Source organism: Brienomyrus brachyistius, chromosome 15 (genome assembly GCF_023856365.1).
Source record: "Brienomyrus brachyistius isolate T26 chromosome 15, BBRACH_0.4, whole genome shotgun sequence".
In the NCBI taxonomy this organism is placed as follows: domain Eukaryota; kingdom Metazoa; phylum Chordata; class Actinopteri; order Osteoglossiformes; family Mormyridae; genus Brienomyrus; species Brienomyrus brachyistius.
In genome coordinates this window covers 19,399,640-19,421,988 of record NC_064547.1, presented here as the reverse complement: position 1 = coordinate 19,421,988, position 22,349 = coordinate 19,399,640, and the positions used below count along the sequence as shown (strand labels likewise).

General features: G+C 44.4%; 1 protein-coding gene across 2 annotated transcripts; it reads right to left on the bottom strand.

Annotated features, from left to right (window-relative positions):
* Positions 1-11,551: 11,551 nt before the first annotated feature.
* ythdf3 (YTH N(6)-methyladenosine RNA binding protein 3) lies at positions 11,552-20,719 on the bottom strand. 2 transcript variants are annotated; one of them, XM_048977073.1, is made up of 5 exons: positions 20,301-20,719; positions 19,883-19,907; positions 18,229-18,308; positions 16,202-17,884; positions 11,552-12,440 (listed from the first exon to the last, which is right to left on the bottom strand). In XM_048977073.1, the coding sequence occupies exons 1-5, from the start codon at positions 20,322-20,324 to the stop codon at positions 12,420-12,422; spliced, it is 1,833 nt and encodes a 610-aa protein (XP_048833030.1). In that variant the 5' UTR covers positions 20,325-20,719; the 3' UTR covers positions 11,552-12,419. The 2 variants fall into 2 exon arrangements, with proteins under 2 accessions (XP_048833030.1, XP_048833029.1); XM_048977072.1 differs by lacking the exon at positions 20,301-20,719 and adding an exon at positions 20,079-20,293.
* Between the last annotated feature and the right edge of the window lie 1,630 nt (positions 20,720-22,349).

Sequence of the window (22,349 nt, the reverse complement as noted above, 5' to 3'; positions counted from 1 at the left end):
CGCGAACAGTATTTTTCCGTATTCGGCTTTGTCCCTGAACAAGATCGGCACGCGCACGCGCCCCCGGCACGCGGATGTGCCCATGTGACCGTCAGCATCGCCACTCGCAGCCGAAACGGGGCATCCGTGTGCCACCCTGCGTGCAGGGCTGACCACCAAAAAGCAGCACAGCGGCAAGACTTAAGCCATTCTGCTCGATTAGCATTAGCATCAAGGCTAGCATTCTCATCTTGGGCCAGCTTACAGCTGTGATTAAACGACACAGGGAAACCCAGATTCCCCGTTACTTACCATGATATCCGCAGAAACAGAACATTTTGATTAGCGGTTTTTAAATAAATTTAGATAACTGCGTCAAACTATTGTAATGGCACAGAGTTTCTCAATATATTATGAATCCATTAAATATTTGGACGATCACGGAATATTTCTCTGACGCCTCAAGTATAGGAGATAGATGTCAGCCACTTTCTGTTGTACTTGTTCACATGATGATGAACCAATGAGGACCTCTGCTGGTGATACAGGGAACATAAACCTGGTAGCCAACGTACCCAACGATCATGTTGAAATGTGCCAGTCAGAGAGTGAAGAAAAACACTCGAAAGTCACTGCTCACTCGTATATTTTACTCATGGCAATATTGTTTTTCCAAATGAATTTTTACCTTAATGAAACTCACCGTAAGATGGTTATAATTTTGATTGAAATACTTAGTAAGATATCGTTTTTATTTTCCAGTTTATTAAATGTGAAATTACTGGTAGATCTCGTGCCTAATAAAGTTGAAAAAGCACCTTGTCGAAGGTCGGTGTATCCCATTCTTCAACAATTTTCTTTGTAAGAAATGTAGGCATTTTTAAATAGATTTCTGTCCGTTTGTGTGGGTCTATGCTGCATTTTTCATGGTGTTACTGATTAGCTCTTGGGCTGGAAGAAGCCGGGGAACTCCCTCACAGATGGGTGGTGGGGTGTCGGCGGGGATCTCAGGTGGGGGAGGGTAAGCAGAACGCTGGTGAAAAATCTCCCCCAGTCCCCCGATTGTACGCTTGACTGGGGTCAGTGTGCCGCAAATGTGGACATTACACGTATGATAAAGGCAGCAGAAAACCATTAGTGCTGCAGGGTTAGGGTTAGGGTTACCCCACCCCCAACAGCCAGGCTCCCATACAGACATGCTCCTCTCTCTCATTTATGAAGGACGGCACTCGTCTGAGGCCTCAGAGCTGGACACACATTTTTCCAATATCAAACATCAAAGAATCAGACCTATCATTTGGCCAGTTTTAAAGATTATTGTCTAGCTCATCCATCCACCCATCCATCCTCCAACCACTTACCTGGTACTGGGCTGCTGGAGAGCCTGGACTCCATGGTGTACCTGGGCTCGAGGTGGGGGTAGGGTTAATGCCCTCTTCATGCGAACATGGGGGTAGCTGAGGCCTCTCTGCTCTGGGCAGTGTGCCTAAAGACTGTATGATAGCCCTGATAATGCCATTACTCTAAATCTACTCACATTTCAGGCTCCTCTCAGCTCTTCACACATGACAAAGTGCCTGCCTAAAGCTGCTTTGCACTGACATCTGTTTCAGGTCGACTCACAGCATCTGCAGCCGGTGACTAATGCAGGGGAATGTGGAACAAAGCGCAAAACGAAGAGCAGTGTTTTAATAAGAGCTACACTTTGCACTGGGGAAGAGAAATTATACTGCATTTAAAAAATACTTTAATCTGCAGGGGGAAAATTAAGTTAAATTAAAACACAGGAATACCTTAGTTATAAGGTAATCCATAAAAATAAATATGAATTAAGTATGTGAGTGCACAAATGGATAAATATAATATAGTATAGTATAGCATAGCATAGTATAGTATACTATAGTATAGTATCGTGTAGTGTAGTGCAGTGTAGTGTGGTATAATATAGTATAGCATAGTATACTATAGTGTAGTGCAGTGTGGTATAGTATAGCATAGTATAGTATAGTAATGTTTCACTGAACGTGTTTAATGAAATCCTTCTGCTATAACAGCAATGCAGCATCTCCTCTGATGGAGAACCTGATTGATAGAATGAGGACAGAGAGCTATAATCCATAGCGCATGATGGCTGGGGAAGTTCAGTGGTGCTGGACCTGTCACTGACTGGCAGATGTGTAAACACAGGCTCGGCAGCCTGCTGTGCTAGACAGTTCTTTAATATAAAAAGGTATCCAACAAGCATGAGCTGCAAACAATAAAAGCAAAATGATTAAAACCTCCAAAACGAATGGAAAAAGTTCCGCCCAGCTGCTTTTTATTAGCATAACAAGACGTACATTTGCTCTGACAATAATAAGGGTATCAAGATGAATCTGCAGTTAAAGGGTATAGAGGGATATTATTAAGCAAGTGAAGAGGGGAAAGTCGAACAGGAAACATGAGGGATACTGGAATTAAGAAATAGGCATCCAGTACACTAGGAAGCAGGTAACTGCATGCTTTCCTTGTGCTTTGACAGGTGTCCACAGAGATGTTTTCAGATTGTCTGCAGCTGGTAGTCAGACATTTGTCTATAACACAGGCCTCATTAACATATCATTAGCTTGAACAGGTCTGACAGCAGACTATCCCAGGCTGTTCTGGACTGTCCCATGCTGTCCCAGACTATCCCAATCTGTCCGAGGCAGTCCCAGACTGTCCCAGGCTGTCTCAGACTATTCCAGACTATGCCAGACTGTCCCAAACTATCCCAGGATGTCCCAGACTGTCCCAGACTATCCCAGACTGTCCCAGACTATCCCAGACTGTCCCAGGCTGTCCAATGCTGTCCCCATGCAGCGTCTCCTCCAGCTGCCAGATGTCCCTGCATTCTTGTTCTTGGCCCAGAACCGGCGACCAATGCTGTGAAATCGGATCATTGGCCAAAACAAGTGGAGTCAATATGATCAATAGAAACGGCACATACAGCAGAGAGTGCTGAATCTCCATTAAGGTGTGGGGGGGTCGGGTGAAGCCGCCTTCCCTTACAGGGAAGGGTAGGGATCGGGGGGGGGGGCACATTGGTGGCTGGCATTATTATCTGTCATATTGCCTGTCAGAAAATAGTAGGAAAATACAGGCAAGTTTATTTATGTGGCACCTTTGGTACACTGCAGTCATTCAGAGTGCTTTACAGCTAAGAAACACACGGAATAGAAATGCATTTCAAATTAAAATGATATGAGAATAGATAGTAAAGCATGATTAAAACAAGATTAAAACAATAGATTTAAAAGAGGAAAAGAAATTAAACATGAAAAATAAAAAGCAAATTACAAATAAATTTAGATAATTAGGTGCCTTTACAGGATAGAAATGCAATAGAGCGAACAGAGTATTAAGCTAAAAGCCTGATCACATAAAATCCTGGCTGAAAATGGTGCTAAGTGTCTAGTATTTGGGTTCTAATGCTCTCTGTCAACTGGTTCCATTTAAGAGCTGGGTAAACGCTGCTTCACCATGTTTAATAGGTAAACGCTGCTTCACCATGTTTAATAGGTAAACGCTGCTTCACCATGTTTAATAGGTAAACGCTGCTTCACCATGTTTAATAGGTAAATGCTGCTTCACAATGCTTAATAGGTAAACGCTGCTTCACCATGTTTAATAGGTAAATGCTGCTTCACAATGCTTAATAGGTAAACGCTGCTTCACCATGTTTAATAGGTAAACGCTGCTTCACCATGTTTAGTCTTTTCCTTAGGGAGGACTAACTGACTTGTTCCTAATGATCTCATATCGCTGCAGCATATCAAATAGATAATGACACCATTAAGCAATTTATAGACCAGTAATAGTTCCTTAAAGTCTATTCTGTAACACACAAGTAGCCAGTGTAAGGATTTAAGAACAGGGTGATTCATTCCCTTCTTGTACTCCTACTCTACTTTTTTACTAGTGAGAACTCTGGCAGCTGCATGCTAAATCAACTGGAGCTCTTTTGTGTTTTTTGAGAGTTCAATTAAGAGACTGTTACAGTAATCAATCCTGGTAGGACAAAATAGGCATGGATGTGTTTCTCCAGGTCTGGTTTAGTCGGAAAACCTCTAATCTTCGTTGATGTTCCTGAGGTGAATATTGATGTAGTAACTGCTTTGACATGACTACTAAAGTTGCGATCAGATTCCATTAGTAAACCAAGGTTACTTGCTAGTTCTTTCGATTGTAAACACTGTTACTGCAGAAAATATGACCACATTATTCTATCGACCATCTATCCAACTCCATAGTTTTCCACAGCAACTTCATCTGTGTCTTTGTATCAGATTCCATTTTCCATTGTTCTTTCTTTACCTCTGTGTGAGTCTTTTGTTTCTACTCTAGTCTTATATAAGGAATCTTGGTCTCTAAGACAACAGTTCAGCCAGTTACTGCAAACAGGAACAAACACAGAAGCACAGACGCTTCACTTCTTTCATACTAAAAGAGGCTAAATCTTTGCTAAATGTTATTCTTAGCTCAGGGAAGATTGTGTGCTAACATGGTTAACATATTTTACTCAATTTTCTCATTATTTTGGGTGTGTTTGAAAGTCAAACTGCAGCAGGAGACGACAGGAGATTGCGTCAATTATCTTTTCCTCTTACATATCTTCTACTGAATATAAAAGTTATTAGTAGGAAATATTTTAAAGATCAATCAGTGAGATCTGGTTAGTTATCCTCTAAGCAGAGACTCATCAAAAGAAAGAGCATCCGTTTGATGCTGTCTCAGATCATCACCATGGCAACTGTGTCAATCAGAACGAGAGTGTTTGGTAGGAATCCCTGCCTGCTGATGCAGAGAGATGGCCTTTGGCTGTAACAACACGGCTGTTCAGACACTAATTGGTCATTTATGGGACACAAAATAGCCTTTGAAGGTTCTCCACATGTATGTTCACATGAAAGCCATGAAGCCCTTGAAAAAACTGCTTACATGGATCCACTGAAACCTGTCCAATTCAACCAGGGGAGCGGAATGAGAGGCGGAAATGATCAGGCAGCTACAACAGTATATGCAACAACAGTCACTTCAAAGACAAGACCCAGCTTAGCTCCAAGCAGTTTCTCCAGCAAGCGTCCAACCTGACAGACAGATCAAACAGTGCAGGAAAGCAAGTGAAGGCCCCGCCCCAGGGACAATGTCGGTGTCTGCAAAAACTGCTGGCCAGCATGCCAACATGTGCTGCCTCTAATCAACCTCTTCTAGCAGGTATTGCTGGTCAGTGTGTGCAGCCTCTATTGACCTCTTCCAGGAAGAACAGCTGGCCAGAGTGCACTATCTTGGTGTAGTCTCTTTCAAGACGATAAACTAGGCTTTGTTCATCACATCGGGCATCTTCCGGCAGGAACAGTTGGCCATTATGTGCTGCCTCTAGTGACCTCTTCTGGCAGGAACAGGTGGCCATCCTGTGCTGCCCCTACCTAGCCTCTTCCAACAAGAACAGCTGGCCATCCTGTGCTGCCTCTAACCAGCCTCTTCCAACAAGAACAGCTGGCCATCGTGTGCTGCCTCTAACCAGCCTCTTCCAACAGGAACAGCTGGCCATTGTGTGCTGCCTCTAACCAGCCTCTTCCAACAGGAACAGCTGGCTATTGTGTGCTGCCTCTAACTAGCCTCTTCCAACAGGAACAGCTGGCCATTGTGTGCTGCCTCTAACCAGCCTCTTCCAACAAGAACAGCTGGCCATCGTGTGCTGCCTCTAACCAGCCTCTTCCAGGAACAGGAACAGCTGGCCAGCATATGCCACCTCTAGCTTCTTTCAAAAGAAGAAAATTGCCAGCATGGGCTGCCTCTCTACCGCCTCTTCCAGTGCCAATTCCTCCTCCCAGCAAAATCATGGGATTCATTTATTTTTTATATAAGCAAAGAAATAGCATGATGAAGACTTTTCTATTGTGAAGTCGCAACAGAAAACTCAGCATCTACGAGCACAAAAGACACTGATATTAAATGCTATTTACATATTCAGTCCTTTTCATTCCACAACCAGCAATTGAGAATGAGCATCATTATAGGTTTTTAGAATGTTATCTTCTTTGCATGTATCACCATAAACCCAGTTCATAAAAGCAGGAAGAGAAACTGCACACAAGAGAAGGTGTCCAAGAGCTGTTTGATGAGAGCAATTAACACGCAGATGAGGAAAGTCAGAGCCCCAAAGCTGCACTGAGGTAATTACAACTCTTCATACGCAGAGAGACTCCTATTTATGGAAGTGTGTAGGATCTCATTTGGCAAGACCTCATTAATTACGAAATAAAGGTGCAGTTTGTACAACAAACCCACTTCGCTTCTGGATGACGGGTGAAGAGGCTCTTGGACAATGCTGAGGCTTTTCAAGAAGGGGCAGCTTCTTTGGGGACAGAAAAAAAGCTCCCCCCCCCCCCCCCCCCCCGAGTGCTCCCCCCCCTCTTCCTGTCAAAGGCTGCCTAAATGCCATCAAATAGACAACAAGATTAGCCAACATTTACACTTAATTTTGTACCTTAAGCAGTCCATAATTAAGCCATCTCATGACAAAGAACATGGTGACCTATCTTCTGCGATACCTTAGGATCTCGTGTCCACACACAGGCAGTGAAGACATGAATAGAATACTCTGCACACTGCAGTCACACATCCGCCTGACAGGCAGATTTTTCTACTACAAAACATGCACCAGAACGAGCATGATGATCAGATACGTCCTAGAACAGGGTAGGGAAAACTACGCCCCGCCAATCAGCTTTAACCAGCCATTAACAATTATTCAAACAGTATTTGTTTATTGCATTTAGTGATATGGTGTGTACTGTATACAGTCGTGTGCCTCTGTCATTAATAATGGGATATATGTTCTGAGATATGCATAGTTAGAAGATGTTGTATCAACATCATACAGTGTACTTACACAAACCAAAATGGTATAGCTAACTACTCACCTAGGCTAGAAGTACTAATCTGTTTTTTTTAAAGTAGAAATCTAAAATAACATTTCAAAGCACAGTACAGTAAATACATAAAGCAGTAACTTAGCTGTTTATTATCATTATGAAGTATTATGCATGGTACACAACTGCATGTGCTAATCCTATATGACTGGTTTGTTGACACCAGCATCACCACAAACACATGAGTAACACATTGTGCTATGGTGTCACTATGGCGTCACTAGGCAATAGGAATTTTTCAGTTCTATTATAATCTTATGGGTGGGACCACCGCCTGTCATCGAAATGTCCTTATGCGGCTCATGACTGTATAGGAGGGTTGCAGTAGTATTGCCCAGTCACCTCTTGCCGCCATCTTGGTGCATGTTTTACTCCTAGAAATGGAGTAAGACTGAATTTATCCCAGGGTTAGGGTTAGGATTAGGGTTAGGGTTAGGCACAGTAAAAACTCTTGTGCACACAGAAGCGAGCAAAGACGAATGTAGATTTAATGCAAAACAAAGTGCAAAGATACTACATGTAGTGCATACAAACTAAATACACAAATTATTATATTCTGAAAAATAATATTGGAATATTCAGAAAACAACATTTTTATTATAATAATAAATTAGCTATGGCGTATTTATTCAATTAAACATTTCGAGTATGTTAATCTGCTATCGCCTAATGCAAACAAATGATATAAAAGAAAACAGATGTCATTGACAATGACCCACACACTGAAAGCAAAACGGCTGTGAGCTGAGCGCTTTAGGATAACGTTAATGATGTCATTCTTCAAACGCGGGTAACGATGAAGCAAATGAAAGCAACTGGAAAAAAAAACAGACATAGACCTAATTTCTTTATTTATGGCTGGGTACAAGACCTGCAGAGGGAAAAGTGTGGACAAAATATTTCTGTGTATTCACGTTAAGGTGCTATGCCGGTGATCGTTGTTATGCAGCAAATCTGGTTTGATCGTAGGTAAATTAATATGTTTTAAAAGTACATTAATGATCGATATCTTTTAACCCAGGATGTGGGGATTTCACTTTGCTGAAGGGCTGTGTAAATAGTTTCTTTTCGCGGGTCTCCCTGGTGCCTTCGACGCTGACGGACTCCCCGTGTTCGTTGTTGGTGCCCGGTCACGTTGCCTGTGTCATACGAAGTAGTTTGTTTGCCTAACGAAAAAGATAAGAATGGCCCTTTAGGATATATTTTTCACATTGCGTTTTTACAATACAAACAATAGTTTTATACCTCTTTTAAGTTATATGGCCAAAAAACGCCACACATTGTTTTGTATTCACGTTAAGTAACATCACTAACCACAGCCGTACATTTAAGTGGGGCTGTCTGTAATGGTCTGCCTTAGAATTTAAAAAATTAATGTTTCCTTTGGGCCAAAAACTTTGCCCACCCCAGTTCTTCGAAGCTAAAGCTGTAGTAAGATTAATATTAGTTATTATAGAGGGTGGAGTGGCTCAGTGGGGTTGGGACACGGTGTCTGTGAGCTATTGGGCCCCAGAGCGAGGCCCTTAACCCTTTCCTGCTCCAGGGACTGTGTGACCCTGTTTACTCAAAAACGTACATTGCTTTAGATAAAACCATGTGATTGACAGCGGAGATGGGTAGTTCAGGTCCAGAGCGTAGAAGTTCAGACTAAGATTTTGTTTCAACCAGCCAGTTGACTACCCTACTTTATATACAACTGGTTGGTTGAAACAAAATCTTGGCCTGGACTTCTACGCTCTGGACCTGTGTCACCCACCTCCGCATAATAAATGATAATATGTACTTATTACAAAAAAACTAAATGATGTGCTCAGCACATGTGTACCATGCATGTCAATATTCATCAGATAAGTCTCATGCTTGAGAACATTCCACTAAACATAAGCCCGCCGGCCTGCGAAGAAGCTCACATTCGAAATATGACAGATATTACAGTTACAGGCTATGTGTTCTAAAACATCAAGACAGACACCTATTATTTTCATTCCGTAGTAAGATAATAAACAAGATCCATATTTTGTCATAATGCATAAAGGTTTTCTAAATGTAAGTAGCACAAAGAACTAACAGAACATTGTTTACTTACAATCACTCATATAGTTTAAATTTGTACTGCGAACTGATATGAAGCAACAAAGCATGATAGATCTCTTTTTATAAGCACTACATATAATTAAATGTGAAACAAATTACATCTATTTCCTCTCTACAAGAAAATGTAGAAATATTGAATTAACATACTCACAGAGACCTTATTTGCCCCGCGCTCCTTTTGCTGAGATTATGCTGCAGCTCCCCCTGGTGTAGAGGCACCAACACTGCAGTTATTCTGTGATTTTTCTGGAGCAGGTGACTATCCAGCAGGAAACTGGAAGGAGCTTGTAAACAAAACCAGTCCAACTTAAAGTCTCTCTGAAACCGCATTTGTACACTGAGCACCAGTGCATGCTGGGATTTTCTAAAGATGAAGTGTAAGGTCCCCAAGTCTGGAAGATAAGCAGTGAGAGTGTGTAAAATGCCCTGGAAAATGGTCCGGCGTCTCACTAGACGATTCAGCTCATTCACTGTTATACATCTCAGGGAGACGCCACACATCACACCAGACGCAAGGCAGAGCACAAGGGAAACGGAAAAGCAGGCTTGATTGCTCACCGAATCTAAGAATTCCTACCGCACACTTGCACTGAAGCAATCTGGGTGAATGTTTTTTCCTGCATTTACATTTTCAATGTATTCAGCAGGTGCCTTTTGTACTGTGGGAGGAAACCAGAGTAACTGGAGAAACCCCCACAGGGAAGAACATGCAAACACCACACACATGGAGCTATGGTGAAGATCCGAACCCTGGTCTCAAAGATGTGGGCAAACAGTGCTAACCACTGCACCACCCACACGTTAACAACCCTTCAGCCTAAATTGCAAACTCTTATATCGGATCACGCACAGGGATGGTAACACATCCCACAGTGAGAGGTCACCGGCACCCAGGGCAGCAGGACATTAGCTTGCCTAGTTTCACGCCCACCCTGAAACCGCATCAGAACATTCAGCGGCATAGTATCAGTGGTCACAGTAGCCATGCACTGAACATGCCAGACGCTGGACCAAGCAGACCGGCCACACTGACAGGCTGGGAACCACACTCAGGCTCCGCTGCTCTGTCACAATGACCCTTGGGTGAATTTGTAACGCCTGGGATCTACGTGACAGAACGTATCTTGATATGTGCTGTAGCCTCATTGGTCAGCCACTGGGGGGGGGGGGGGGGGCATCTGAGCTCAGGTGTGACACTGACCGATACAAAGTCATCCCCAAAAGCTGACAATCAGTTCACCTTATGAAACTCTGTTGTGAATAAGTGTACAAAGAAATAACTGCTAACCTGTTACTTTATAAATACATCTAGGGTGCTCAGGTAAAAATTTAAATAATCTTACTTCTGTTTAAAGGGGGGGGGGGGGTCTCACCTGTGAGAATTTACAGTCAAACATAAACCAGACAAGACAATCTGTAAGGGAGGGCATTTATTCTCATGTTCTCATGCTGAAGATGAAAATTTAGCAAATGCAACTTTATCGATTTCTTTTTAATCAGTAAAGACAATTATTATCCAAACCAATTTTACTGATGCAAGTTTGTCGTCTCATCCGTGGCGTATTGATGTCAGGGTGTTTCGTTTACAGTTATAAACACTGTCCCTTAAGCATCGATCAGAGCGAACAAAAGCAGACGTACCACAGGTTTTGTTCACTAGAATTAAACACGAGGGCACTGGATGCCATCTGATGTACAGTACATCTTTCCCAGAGACACAAATCCACACACAACAGAACTTTAATATGATTCTCTTCGAACCACTGCTGCGAGTTAGTCAACCACTCACTCAGCAATTTCAGGGGGCAGTCTCATACCTTCCCAAAAAAAATTAGTCTATTTTCTTTTTATTTTGATAAGTTTTAATCACATCAAACTAGAATGAGCATTGCATCAGCATTACATCAATATGCATTGATTTTCAGTAACTCGGAAACATGGCCTCATTTATAACCAGAAACAAAACAAACAAAAAAATTAATAGACAGCAGTGGTACCGCCTAGGGACCACACCCACCCTTAAGCTCATTATGAATCCATGGAGATTTTAGTCGTGGTGCCGTGATTTCAACACTTATCGGCTGCGTGCTTACACATCCCCTCATTCGCAGAAACAAAAACCTGCAGGATTTTCTCGAAATGTCTCAAACAACAGACGTCGTCACGGGACTCGGATGTATATTAATTACAGATGCTTTAAAGGTACAGACATTCATGGGACTGCATCTAAGCGTGGTGTATGGGCTGGCTAAAGTAGGCATGAGCATGTGTGTCGAGTCTGTGACAGTGGAGGAAGGCCACCAACACTGGAACAATGAACCCCAGATGAACCCCAGGAGCTGAGCGCCCCCTTGAGGGCACAACATGCTAAACTCTACCAAACATCCCCCCCCCCCCCACTCAAGACACAATTGTTCATGCATACATCAGCGGACGGGAAAATGTGTTCAACGGCGAAAGAAAAAAGGAAAAAAAAAAAAAAACACACAAGTTAAATGGCACAAAATTAAAAACTCAAAACGTGAGATCGCTAAACAAGTATCATGTTTATTTAGCTAGTGAATCACCTAGAGAAGAAAACTTTCACTTGCATGATACTGATCTGCTTTGGGGAAAGCTCCCACAGCAGGACGCTCTATCGTAAATACGGTTACAGAGGTCTTAAGAAGAAGTCCATCTTACGCTGAGGTACATCACCTTCATAATTCAGGACGATTTCGTAACTGTGCAGAACTGAACAAATTTCTCCAATTTAGACAAATGCACTTCTTTATAACATGTATTACAGTAAAAACAAATGTGTGCATTTACTGGTGTCACCCACCATGCTGCAAACTCGGCTTACGGTGCACAAAAACAAGTGAGCGGCCATCCGCAACATCACTATCCTGCTTGGCTTCCGGCAGAATGGCCATCCTGCTTGACATGAACTCTGTTCGAGAATCTGGCAGCTCGACGCAGATTCATGTAGGAGTTGCTATTAATTTAGGTGTGTGTATATACAGTACACATACACATAAATTAATTTAACTCAAAATGTGGAGGGAAGAGGGAAAAAAAAAAAAAACCTTGTGAAACATTAACAACCAACTATACTGGTTAGTCAGTTAATAAACAAAAATAATCCAGAGAAAATTAAGGGTATTGGTAGAAGCTTTTAAAAGGACTGAAAGTGCTTTAAATATAGTTTGTGTACTTTTCACAATATCTGTGAGATAGGAGTATATGGGCAGATGGACCAAAAACCAACAGAGGAGTCCATCGTCACGTTTTCCGAGTCATTGCCACCGGCTGAAAACCTCCTCGGAGCTCTTCCTCAAATTTAGGCAATTATTTAAGGGTCTACATAATTAGTGTTGCAGTTCTAGCAGGGACATCTCCACAAGGTCACTATTTGTTTCTGTTCCGCTCCTGTAAAGCAAGAGAAAGAACCGTCAGATCAGTGCAGGTTAACCATAAGCCAATAGGGGATTAGTACTCATACTCATTAATACTCATACTTTAGTACTTGTACTCATACTTGTTATATGTACAGAGTTTACAGCTTGCAGATACCAATACAGAATCATAATTAGGGCTATTAAAACCTATCGCTTTAGTCTTCTACCATTTCAGGCAATCTGCGAGAAGGGAATTAAAGCCCATTAAAACACAGCTCCAGAATTTTCACACCACTTCAGAAGAAATAACTTTGTTACGCTCCTGTGCTCAACTCAGCCGATATCATCCCAAGCTGAATCAGGCGGAGGCACCGTGTTCACAGTGAAATGTATTAATTACAGCAAATTGCAGGGGCATTAAGATAAGCACAGCACATTATCCCCCCAGGCTAACAGAGCAATTTTCTTGTCATGTAAAACACAGGACTTGTTTTGAGGTTCTTCTTGGGTTTCTATGTCACCACTGAGCCTCGCTTCTGTAGGGGCTTCAGAGTCCCGGTTCTGAGGAGAAGATGAATGCCTTTGCTGATCTCTGGGGTCGCCCTCCAGGATGAATCGGCATTATCCCTATTCCACATCAGCCTCTTTCATTCTTCTCTTCATTACAGCTAATGACCCAAAAGACTGGTTTTAGCTCGATGACACACAGTCTCAGAAACTGCTGCTTTAAAGTGTAATAAAAGGACATTCCAGACATTTCATGAAGCGGAAGGTCTTTAAGTTTGGTACGTTTCGCGAGAATGAAAGCGCAAATATAAAAAAGTCACAGTCACTACAAAGGGTCAAAACAAGCCTTCAACGGCACCTAGGAAGAAACAAACACTTCAAAAACAGGACAATATACTGACTAATAGAAAAGCATTTTCCCCATTTTTAACAGTCAGAGGTACAGAAAAGACAGTCGGACCAGCAACATATTAACTGTACCTTTACAGCTTTATTAACTGGAACCTCCTGAACAGGACATGTCACCAGCTCTTCAAAATTGACCTTCTGGTGGTGCTTCGGGGGGGATTTGGTTGCTTCCTACTCTTACATGATCCGTCATCCATTTGACCCACAGAGAATCTTGAAACACAGATAGCTTTCGACCGACATAAATAATCTCTTCCACCAAGCCATATGCAAGTACAGAATTTTCACAAGCCAGATTTATCTTCCCGTACCATTCAAGACGCCTTAAAGCAAAAAACACAAACCAAAAATGTATTAGAAATATGTATTAAAATCAGAGGTGGAGATTCCAGGTCCAGAGAGTACAGATCCAGACCAGGATTTTGTTTCAACCAACCAGTTGAGTCCTCTGTGACTGTGACTCTTCATGCTCAACTGGTTGGTTGAAACAAAATCCTGATCTGGATTTGTACTCTGGACCTGAAATCTCCACCTCTGATTAAAATACACATTAAATAAATGAAAAGATCGAGTGTGTATCCACTTACAGGCGTTTGCCACCTTTACATTGGCGCTTCGGTAAACTCTATGCATCTTGGATTTTTTTTTTTCAGATTTAAGCCAAGCCAAGAGCTGCCTGTACTGCCCATCAGAGGTAAAAGGCGCATCGAAGCACAAAAGAAACTCAACACTGTTGTGCTGCACCTCCCTCATAAGAGGTTCACATAAGCGGCAGAGGATGGACACCACCTCCAGCACGAATCCTGTGGGAACCCAAGGAGACGGCGAGTGATTCTCACATCACCAGGCTGCCCAACGCTGACTCAGGGGTGGAGTCACAAGTGTTCACTACCCACTCACTGTCAAAGACCAGTGCTGAGAGCCAAGTACATTTTAACACATACATCCTGCACCATGAACCCAGAGCTGCTATTAGGTCTGGTGACAAGGGGGGGGGGGGTGTCCTGGTAAAAATCATCAAGCTGCATTGAGACTGACTTGCCGGTATCAGATGCTTACATCCAAAGCAACATACAACTGAAAGCAACATCAGCAAATCCCTGGAGCAACTGGGGGGTTAAGGGCCTCGCTCGAAGGCCCAACAGTGACATCACTCTGCCGACTCAGGGATTTGAACCTCTGACCTACCGGTCACGGACGCAGCAGCCCAATCCGCATGCTATGTAAAAATGCCAAAAAAAAAAAAAAGATGAGTTCTCAGAGATTAATATTTGCATCACACTTTTCAGAAGAGTTGGAGGATTCAAGGGTACGCGATCATCTCTGTATACACAACAGAAAAACCATGAGATCCAGTGAAGTTGTGTAATTTACTTATTTAGCGAAGATGCACTGAGGTCACTGCGCAGTTATTTCTGGCGCTACAAGCACCAAATGCATTACTGCATCACAGTCAACCTCCCCTAATAGGGGCCCAAACTACAAGCCATTTATCCAGTCTGCCAAACTCCAACACAAATTCGGCATTAGAGATATGGGGGGAATCTGCAGCTGAATAGACGTTATAAGTGACATCTGCGAAAATGAGACAGACAGCTGCAAGAAACAGATGGATAAGGCCTGCAAAGCAGACACTTAGCAGATAATTAGAGTGAGTAATTGGTACAATTAATGGAGAGAGAAGGTGACCCAAACAAGGAGGGTTCTTCACAGCCCTGCGGGGGTAGCAGTACAGACTCGGGGACAGCGGAGAGCACAGCTGGCTTACAGACATCAGGGGCACCTGTAACTCATATAAGCCAAACCACAACCCACCAACACTCCAAGTCATGGAGAAATCTGGGCCAAGTCCCAGACAGCTGCAGCGCAATCAGACCTCACAAGACCCCTGAAAGACCACCTGGAGGGTCCTACCCTAACCCTCCAGGTACAGACCACTTTCTAGGGTCTTCTGCACAGCTGAAACTGCCCTACACCAGCACAGAATGAGCGGGCTAATCTGCGCGATACACAGGGACTCTACACAGAACGCGTACATAAAACGTCAGATAAATCAAAGCAGGTTTTGATTCCATAGTAACAAAACTTTAAGTTAGCAGATAGAGATAGATAATGATTGCAAAAACAAGAAATAACTACATGACATAAAAAAAAACCATGGTTTGGGGAAGAGAAACGAATGTGGGAGTGCAAGTAAATTTCAGTACGCGAGTGTGGAGTGGAACCTGTCATCCTAGAAGAGAGATAGGAAGTGATTCTCAGTGCAAAAGCAAATGTCAAAACACCAACGAGGGTCCAGTCAGTACGATCGAGTCTGCAGAGAGGTGATATTTCAGCTTTAGTCAACATTCAAAGTTAGTAGTACCAGATAGAAATATTAAAATAATGAACATCACCCATTTTCCATAGTGGAGAATAAGGGATTGTGTTGGTTCATTCAGCACTTAGAACCTGGCTACAGTCTCCCAAGTCTGCACTACTTCGCTGTTGTCTTGCTGCCTGCATTATATGATGTGGCTGCTACACACATTCACAGGACCTTAAGTAGCAACATCACCGACATCAGTTCCACTACAGATTTGTGGAGCTCAGCAATCGGCCGGGAAATGTTGCACATCGGCGCATCACTAGCAGAGGTATTACCAAGAACAGTTGCCTAAAACAGTTCCTGTAGCTGTCTGCTGTCTCTTTATCGCCTCATCCCTGCTCAGACAGACAGGGAGCTGCTTCAATAGCGCCACATGTTCCCACATGGAAGGAGTATGGATGGAGGAACCAAAGAGGGCTGCAATCCAGCTGCAGACCAGAAGCATCCGGCCCCGGCAAATGGCCAGAGCACAGACTCCGGAATCGGGAGAGATGTTAGGCGGGTCTTACCCTACGCATGGCCTCTTCCTCTTCCTGGCGCTTCTCGTAATGTGCAAAGTCATCAAAGATTGAGGTGGTATGCTTGAACGTTGCAATGATTTTAAGCACTTGCTTCGCCTTCTCTAGCGGGACTTCCTGAGTGTCCCTGGAGTTGGTGACAGGCTTGTTGTCATTGTTCTCCAAGCGGATGTGCCGCAGCTGGTTGTTGGGCACGTCCTTGACAAAGACCCACTTCACCTCGAACTTGCCCTTCCACTTGTCCTGAGACCAAACTCCAGCGTAAGCGTTGTAATCCACCGGCGACTTCATCTCGGCCACGCCGCAGAAGTGCCCGCTGCCGTTGACGCTGAAGAGCAGGTAGAGCGGCCCCTTGGCGCCCAGCGAGCGGTAGGCGGCGTCCAGCCGCTTGTTGCCGTGCTCCGTGCTGCACCAGATGGAGTACTTGATGGATCGGTGGATGTCGTCCTCCGAGTAGCTCTTGATGATGAACACGCGACCGTTTTTCAAGCTCCAGTCGAAGTCTTTGGGATTGTAGTTGTTGAGGGCTTTGAGGTTCTCCAGCATGGGGTGGACCTCGCCAGAGGTCGGGGGCACGCTCACGGGAATGCCCCCTCCAAGACCAAAGCTCTCCGGTCCACCACCCTGGTTGAAGCTGGCGCCACGGTTACGGGGCGCCACCCACCGGTTCTGGGGAGGTGCAGGCTGCTGCTGGTGCTGCTGCTGCTGTGGAGGTTGTGGGAGGGTCTGGGGCGGGCCAGGGGGTGCGGGGTGCTGCTGGTGGGGGTGAGGGGGCCCTGGGGGCAGCTGTGGAGGTCCTTGGGTGGAGTGCAGCGGCATTTGCAGGGGCTGGTGCTGGTGCGCAGCCTGCGGGGGCAGTGGACTGGGCATCAGCTGCTGAGCAGGGGACAGCAGTGCCTGTTGCACCAGGGTCTGGGGGGGCATCATCTGCTGCGCCAGGGGCGGTTTGGCAATGGGCCCCTTGTCGTCCCAAGTGCCAATGTTCATGTTATGTTTGATGGGGGGCGGGGGGATGGCGGCACCCACCCCACCCACGTTGGCCTTGGGCTTCAGCTTGGGCTGGGGCTTGGCGGGCTTGCGGGCAATGGCCGCCCACGAGGTGGGCTTGGGAGCCGAGGAGCTGACAGGGGGCACGCTGCTGGCAGCCATGCTGCTCATGCCAGTGGCCCCGCCCAGCGGCGAGCCCACGGTCTTGGTGACGGCGGCCATGTCAGAGCCCAGCTTCAGGCCCGCCATGCCCTGCTCGATGGTGCCCAGGCCGGGCACCTTGCTCAGCTGCGTGTCGCTGCCGAAGCCGGCCTGCCCGTCGGCGATGGCCCGGCCCAGGGAGCTGGGCGCGTAGCCGTAGCTGGAGCTGTAGGCCGAGCTCTGCGTCGACTGTCCCTGCGAGCCGCTCGTGCCCCAGGTGGAGAAGTCCGCGTTGCCGGGAAAGAAGTTGAAGCCGTGCTGGCTGAGGAAGGGGGGCGTGTTGCCCAAGGCCCCCGGCTGGCCAAACACGCCGTCCGGGATGAAGTGGTGTTCGCCATTGCTCATCTGTCCATAGGTGGTCAAGTAGGGCATTGGGGGGTCCCCAGCAGTGGACCAGGCAGCTTCACCCAAGGAGTAGGGGAACCCGATGGATGGAGCATAATAGCTGGGCATGTAGGGGTCCGACATCGGGGGGTAGCTGGTACTCTGTTGGGGGGGGGGGGGGGGGGGTTGGGTTGGTTGTTGTCAGTTCAGTGTCACTCCTAAACACTACACCCCTATAGCGGGATGAACCCGAACAGGCATAAACAGCACATCACACCTCAATGGAAGGATGAGCATTAATCCTGGTGTTACAAATTGGGGTAACAAAAGCAAGGAGGACATTAAACGCCCTGCAGCCTCACGGAGAGGTAGAGAAGCTGCCTCATCGTGCAATTACCAACTGAGAGGAATGAATGGGGATTCAATCATGCATACAGAAGGGGGAAAACGTCGCCGTGTCAGACAGACACGCTGCAAATGCGAGATGCTGGGGGCGATCGATTCACCTGATTCGTCTGGCCGCTCAGGTAAGGCTCAAAGTCGTCATCGTTTACAGCGTCTTTCTGATGCATCGAACCGTTCTGAACTAAAACAGAATTGAAAATTTTATCTTTAAAAAAAAAAAAAAGATACAAACAGATCAATATAAAATACATGAGAACCTGAACCACAGAAGCACAAACCAGAGCCTAGATGTTAGAGCTTAGAACATTAAGATTGCGATGCAGACCACATAAATCAGCACAAACTCACCATTCATCATTCCATACTTATAATGTGATGTACAATACTTGTGAATAAATGCTGCAGATTCGGTCTTTAATCAGATATGATTTTGCTAAGCAAATTGATTTTGATCCATAAATTTTCCCATAAAAATCTCAATAGACGTCTCCAACAGAATGTGTTCTTTTTATCCAGAAAAAATATTAGCGGTTTGTGGACAATTAATGCAATACAACATTAGTTCAGGTGAAAGTTTGAGTGTATATTCAAATGTATATAGTAAATCACCCCAATCTGATTTGGTCCCTTGAAGCTGTTCTTCTCCTTATCCAACGAAAACAACCAAATATGTGAGCTTTCAAGTGTCAGGAATTTTAGCTGAGCATCATGAACACTGCAGAGCATAATTAACACCCCCAGAAACCAAACTGGCCACAAAACGCCCCAGGACCAAAAAAAAACACAACACTCGGCCACTGGAGCCCAGTACATATCTGTTATTTTCCCAAACAAAACGGACATAAAACAAGACAAGCCCCCCCACTTTCTGCCGACTACATTCAAATGGGAGCTTACAATTTTGGCCCAAGTTTCCTACGTCAATTTTAATTCTTATATAATCATACATTATCTCATCTCTTAGTTGTTTTATCATAACCAGGAAAACCAAATCAAGATACATCGCTAATTTGACTCAGCGGTTACCTCTGACCACTTTAATGTGGTAAAATAAAACTGTATTATTTGCATTTTTAAACTAAATTATTCAGTTATTCAAGAAGGCCAGGGGAGATACAATGGCTCTCATACCACCTCTCAGTTTAAATTCAACACCACGATCATTTGCAACCTGTTGTGGTTTATCAACAAATGAGCCCGAATGTTAAGTGAAAGTAGCTTTCGTTGCTACTGTGCCCTTCCATCACAATGATACTCAACAACGTTTACACAGTACGGAGAAACAAATATACTCAAATACAGGACCTACAAAAGCTGGTAAGATTCCCACTTCTGGAGCCCACTAAAAAAAACTGATTCGACACGGTGGGCTGATGGATGACTGTACGTGGGAGAAAAACATAACACCGTGCAACAAAAGGCACACCGTTTGATTAAACCTCATGCTATCCAAGTGACAATATTGGCAAAGTGGGCTGAAAGTCTGAGCTGTCAGCCTAACACACAGCCCGGAAGCCTTGGGTTCAGAAAAGACATAAAAATGGGTACGCAAGGGGCTTAAAGAGGGGGGGCTTCCAAAATGAAGACGAGCAACAGAACCCGGCAGGGAGGGGCTTCCAAAACTGAGACATAAATGGGACATGAAAAGGAGCATGCTAAAAAAATAAACAAAAATAAATACTGGACACAGAAGGCAGCTAACCTACTAGGAAGACAGTATCTTACAAAGTACTTAATTGGGGTGATGTTACTCACCTTTATTTCCTTGTCCTTTGGGTCTCTGGCATCCCATAAATGTGAACAGAGAGAAGGGGAGGGGGATGAGAGTCAGAGAAAATGGTCAGAGTACATCGTGCTGACAGTTAGAAAGCAGGGCAGCCTGTACACTTCCACCCCCGGCTCCGGGCCTCCCATAAAGACAGACTCCCTTCACAGACATGGTTCCTCGTACCCATTCCATCCTTCCCAGCCAGACGTGTGACCCTTGGTCGCCCCCTGAGGAAGCTCTCCCTCCACACGCAAGGCGCCCTCTGCCCACTTCGCCACCTCCGGTTCCGTGCTCCGGGGCCTCCCGCACCTCCATTACAGCGCACGGCCTACCGCACTGCGCCCAGGACGCATAAGAGCCCAGGGGCCGGAGACCGGGCCAGCTCGGCGACGGAGACAGTGCTACCTGGTCTACGGTAGTCGCGGACATCCTCTGGGGAGCGCGGCTGGCGGACTGGTTACGATGGTCCACGGTCTCTGCTGCTTGCGGCCGCCTGCGGGATCCCTTTGCGTCTCGGCTGCTCGGGCTCTTCTCTCCTGCGCTCCCAGAACCCCGTACGGGCGAGAATTTAAAGCGACAGGCTTGCGGTGTACTACAGATACACGATACGGCGAGGTCGCCTCGTTTTCCTCGGTGGCCCTCGCTGCGCGTAAGCGCCAGTAATGTCTGACTAAAAGAGCCCTGACTCTGCCTAGATCCTACAATGGCGGAACGACTCTGCTCTCACTTCCGGTACGCGGCTCCGTGACCTTCCGCCCGTGACGTCAGTAAACACTCGGCCAATGAGCGATCTTCTTTCACGACGGCGCAGCGAACCACCCGTCGTTCAATTATTGAAATGGGACACACTTAATAGATAGATATATATACTTAATTCGTCCCCGGAGGGAAATTCAGCAGCAGCGAATAGAACGACAAAAAAAATTCATTAGGACCTGTCCTGCAGCCACCAAATTAACCGGGAATCAACAAAAGTAACATCAGTACACTAAGATTTGTAATAAAAAACACATAAGATCGTTTTATAACGCAGAAGGCAAAATTACTGAAGTACATTTCATTATGTGTATACAAAAAATATAAAACAGGACAAAGTATCCTTACTTTATATTTGCCTAAAGAGTTAACGTTGATATTTCTAAAAAGATTTTTTTTTAACTGAAAGTGTACTTCTGTAATTTATTTAATTCAAGGGTTACATGTTAAATGTTAATTGCAGCTTCACACAACAAATTAATTCTCCGAAAATATTTCTTTATAATTTAATTATATATTCTAGGCTTTTTGTTTGCACAGTCTATATAAATGATTCATATTATATAAAATCATATGAGTAGAGAACGTTTTCAATTGTGTGTAGATCATCTCAGTTTATGTAGCTCAGTTATGGCCCGAGTTCCAGGGGCAGACTAACGGTCAATGTGACCCTGTACTGCAAATGGAAGGATAGTGTAAGACGTGCATTTTTCTGTTTTTTTTTCTCCTAGAAAACATTACAAATGCCCAACCTAAACAATTTTACAATCAGGAGATAAAAGACATTTTAAACCGAATATTAAGTTTAAAGCATAAGTGGAGCAAAAATGAAAATGTACCTAACCTAAGTAAAAATGGGGCATGATAAATCTAATTCAATTCAGGAAGATGAAAATAAGCCGGTAATATAATATGAACAGATGCTCTTTCATTTTCCATAAAAATATGTTAGATAGTTGCCAGTTCTAATCAAGTCTTGTTACAACCAGGCAAAAGATGCGATCCATCATGCCGCACTCAAGGGATCCAAGCAAATCCTCCGTGCTAAGCAGCTCGTTGCTTGCATTAACTGACCCTTTATATACAAAAGCACATAAAAAATGCTTAGTTTGTAAGTGTGTGAGTGTTTGTGTGTGAACATACATTAGTTTTTTTAAATTCATGTATAATTGTAATGTTACAAGTACTTGTTATAAAGCATGTAATTGATAAGTTATTTAGCTAAAATGGTGTGACTATCCACAAAAAAATATGCTACGTTATAATAACCAGCAGAGGGAGACAACATCAAATCCAATATAACCCAATTGAAGATTTTGCAACAGAATTTCTCGTATATACGTTAAAAGTACAGCTAACTATATATCTGGTAAAGTGAAATAACATTTGAAACCTGTTATGATAAAGTTCACAGTAGGGTCTGCTATGTATGTTTGGGGTAGCCTAGGGCGTAGGTTGGGTTTCAACACTGCTAGGGTTCTAAGGGGATCAGCCCCGAACCCCCCGTCCCAGTAAATAAACTATACCCAAATCTACCCCATTGTGTCCAGTACAGCATATGTGCGGCTGAATTTACGTTGGGGGAGCGTTACATAGCTTTGTTTCACGGGTGTAGAAAAAGGCGGACGAGAATTCGGGAAATCCAGGTTTCGTTACGTAAACATGTTGTTGATGTCACAATCTCTGGGTTGTTCCCGG

Bases quoted from the DNA above. Each gene is read 5' to 3' on its own strand.
- ythdf3 (XM_048977072.1), bottom strand. From the start codon at position 20,210: ATGGAGGTGCGGGAGGCCCCGGAGCACGGAACCGGAGGTGGCGAAGTG. The intron at 18,309-19,882 runs GTGAGTAACATC...ATTCTGTTTTAG, and splicing joins CAAAGGACAAGGAAATAAAG to TTCAGAACGGTTCGATGCAT. The intron at 17,885-18,228 runs GTGAATCGATCG...CCCCCCCAACAG, and splicing joins TGAGCGGCCAGACGAATCAG to AGTACCAGCTACCCCCCGAT.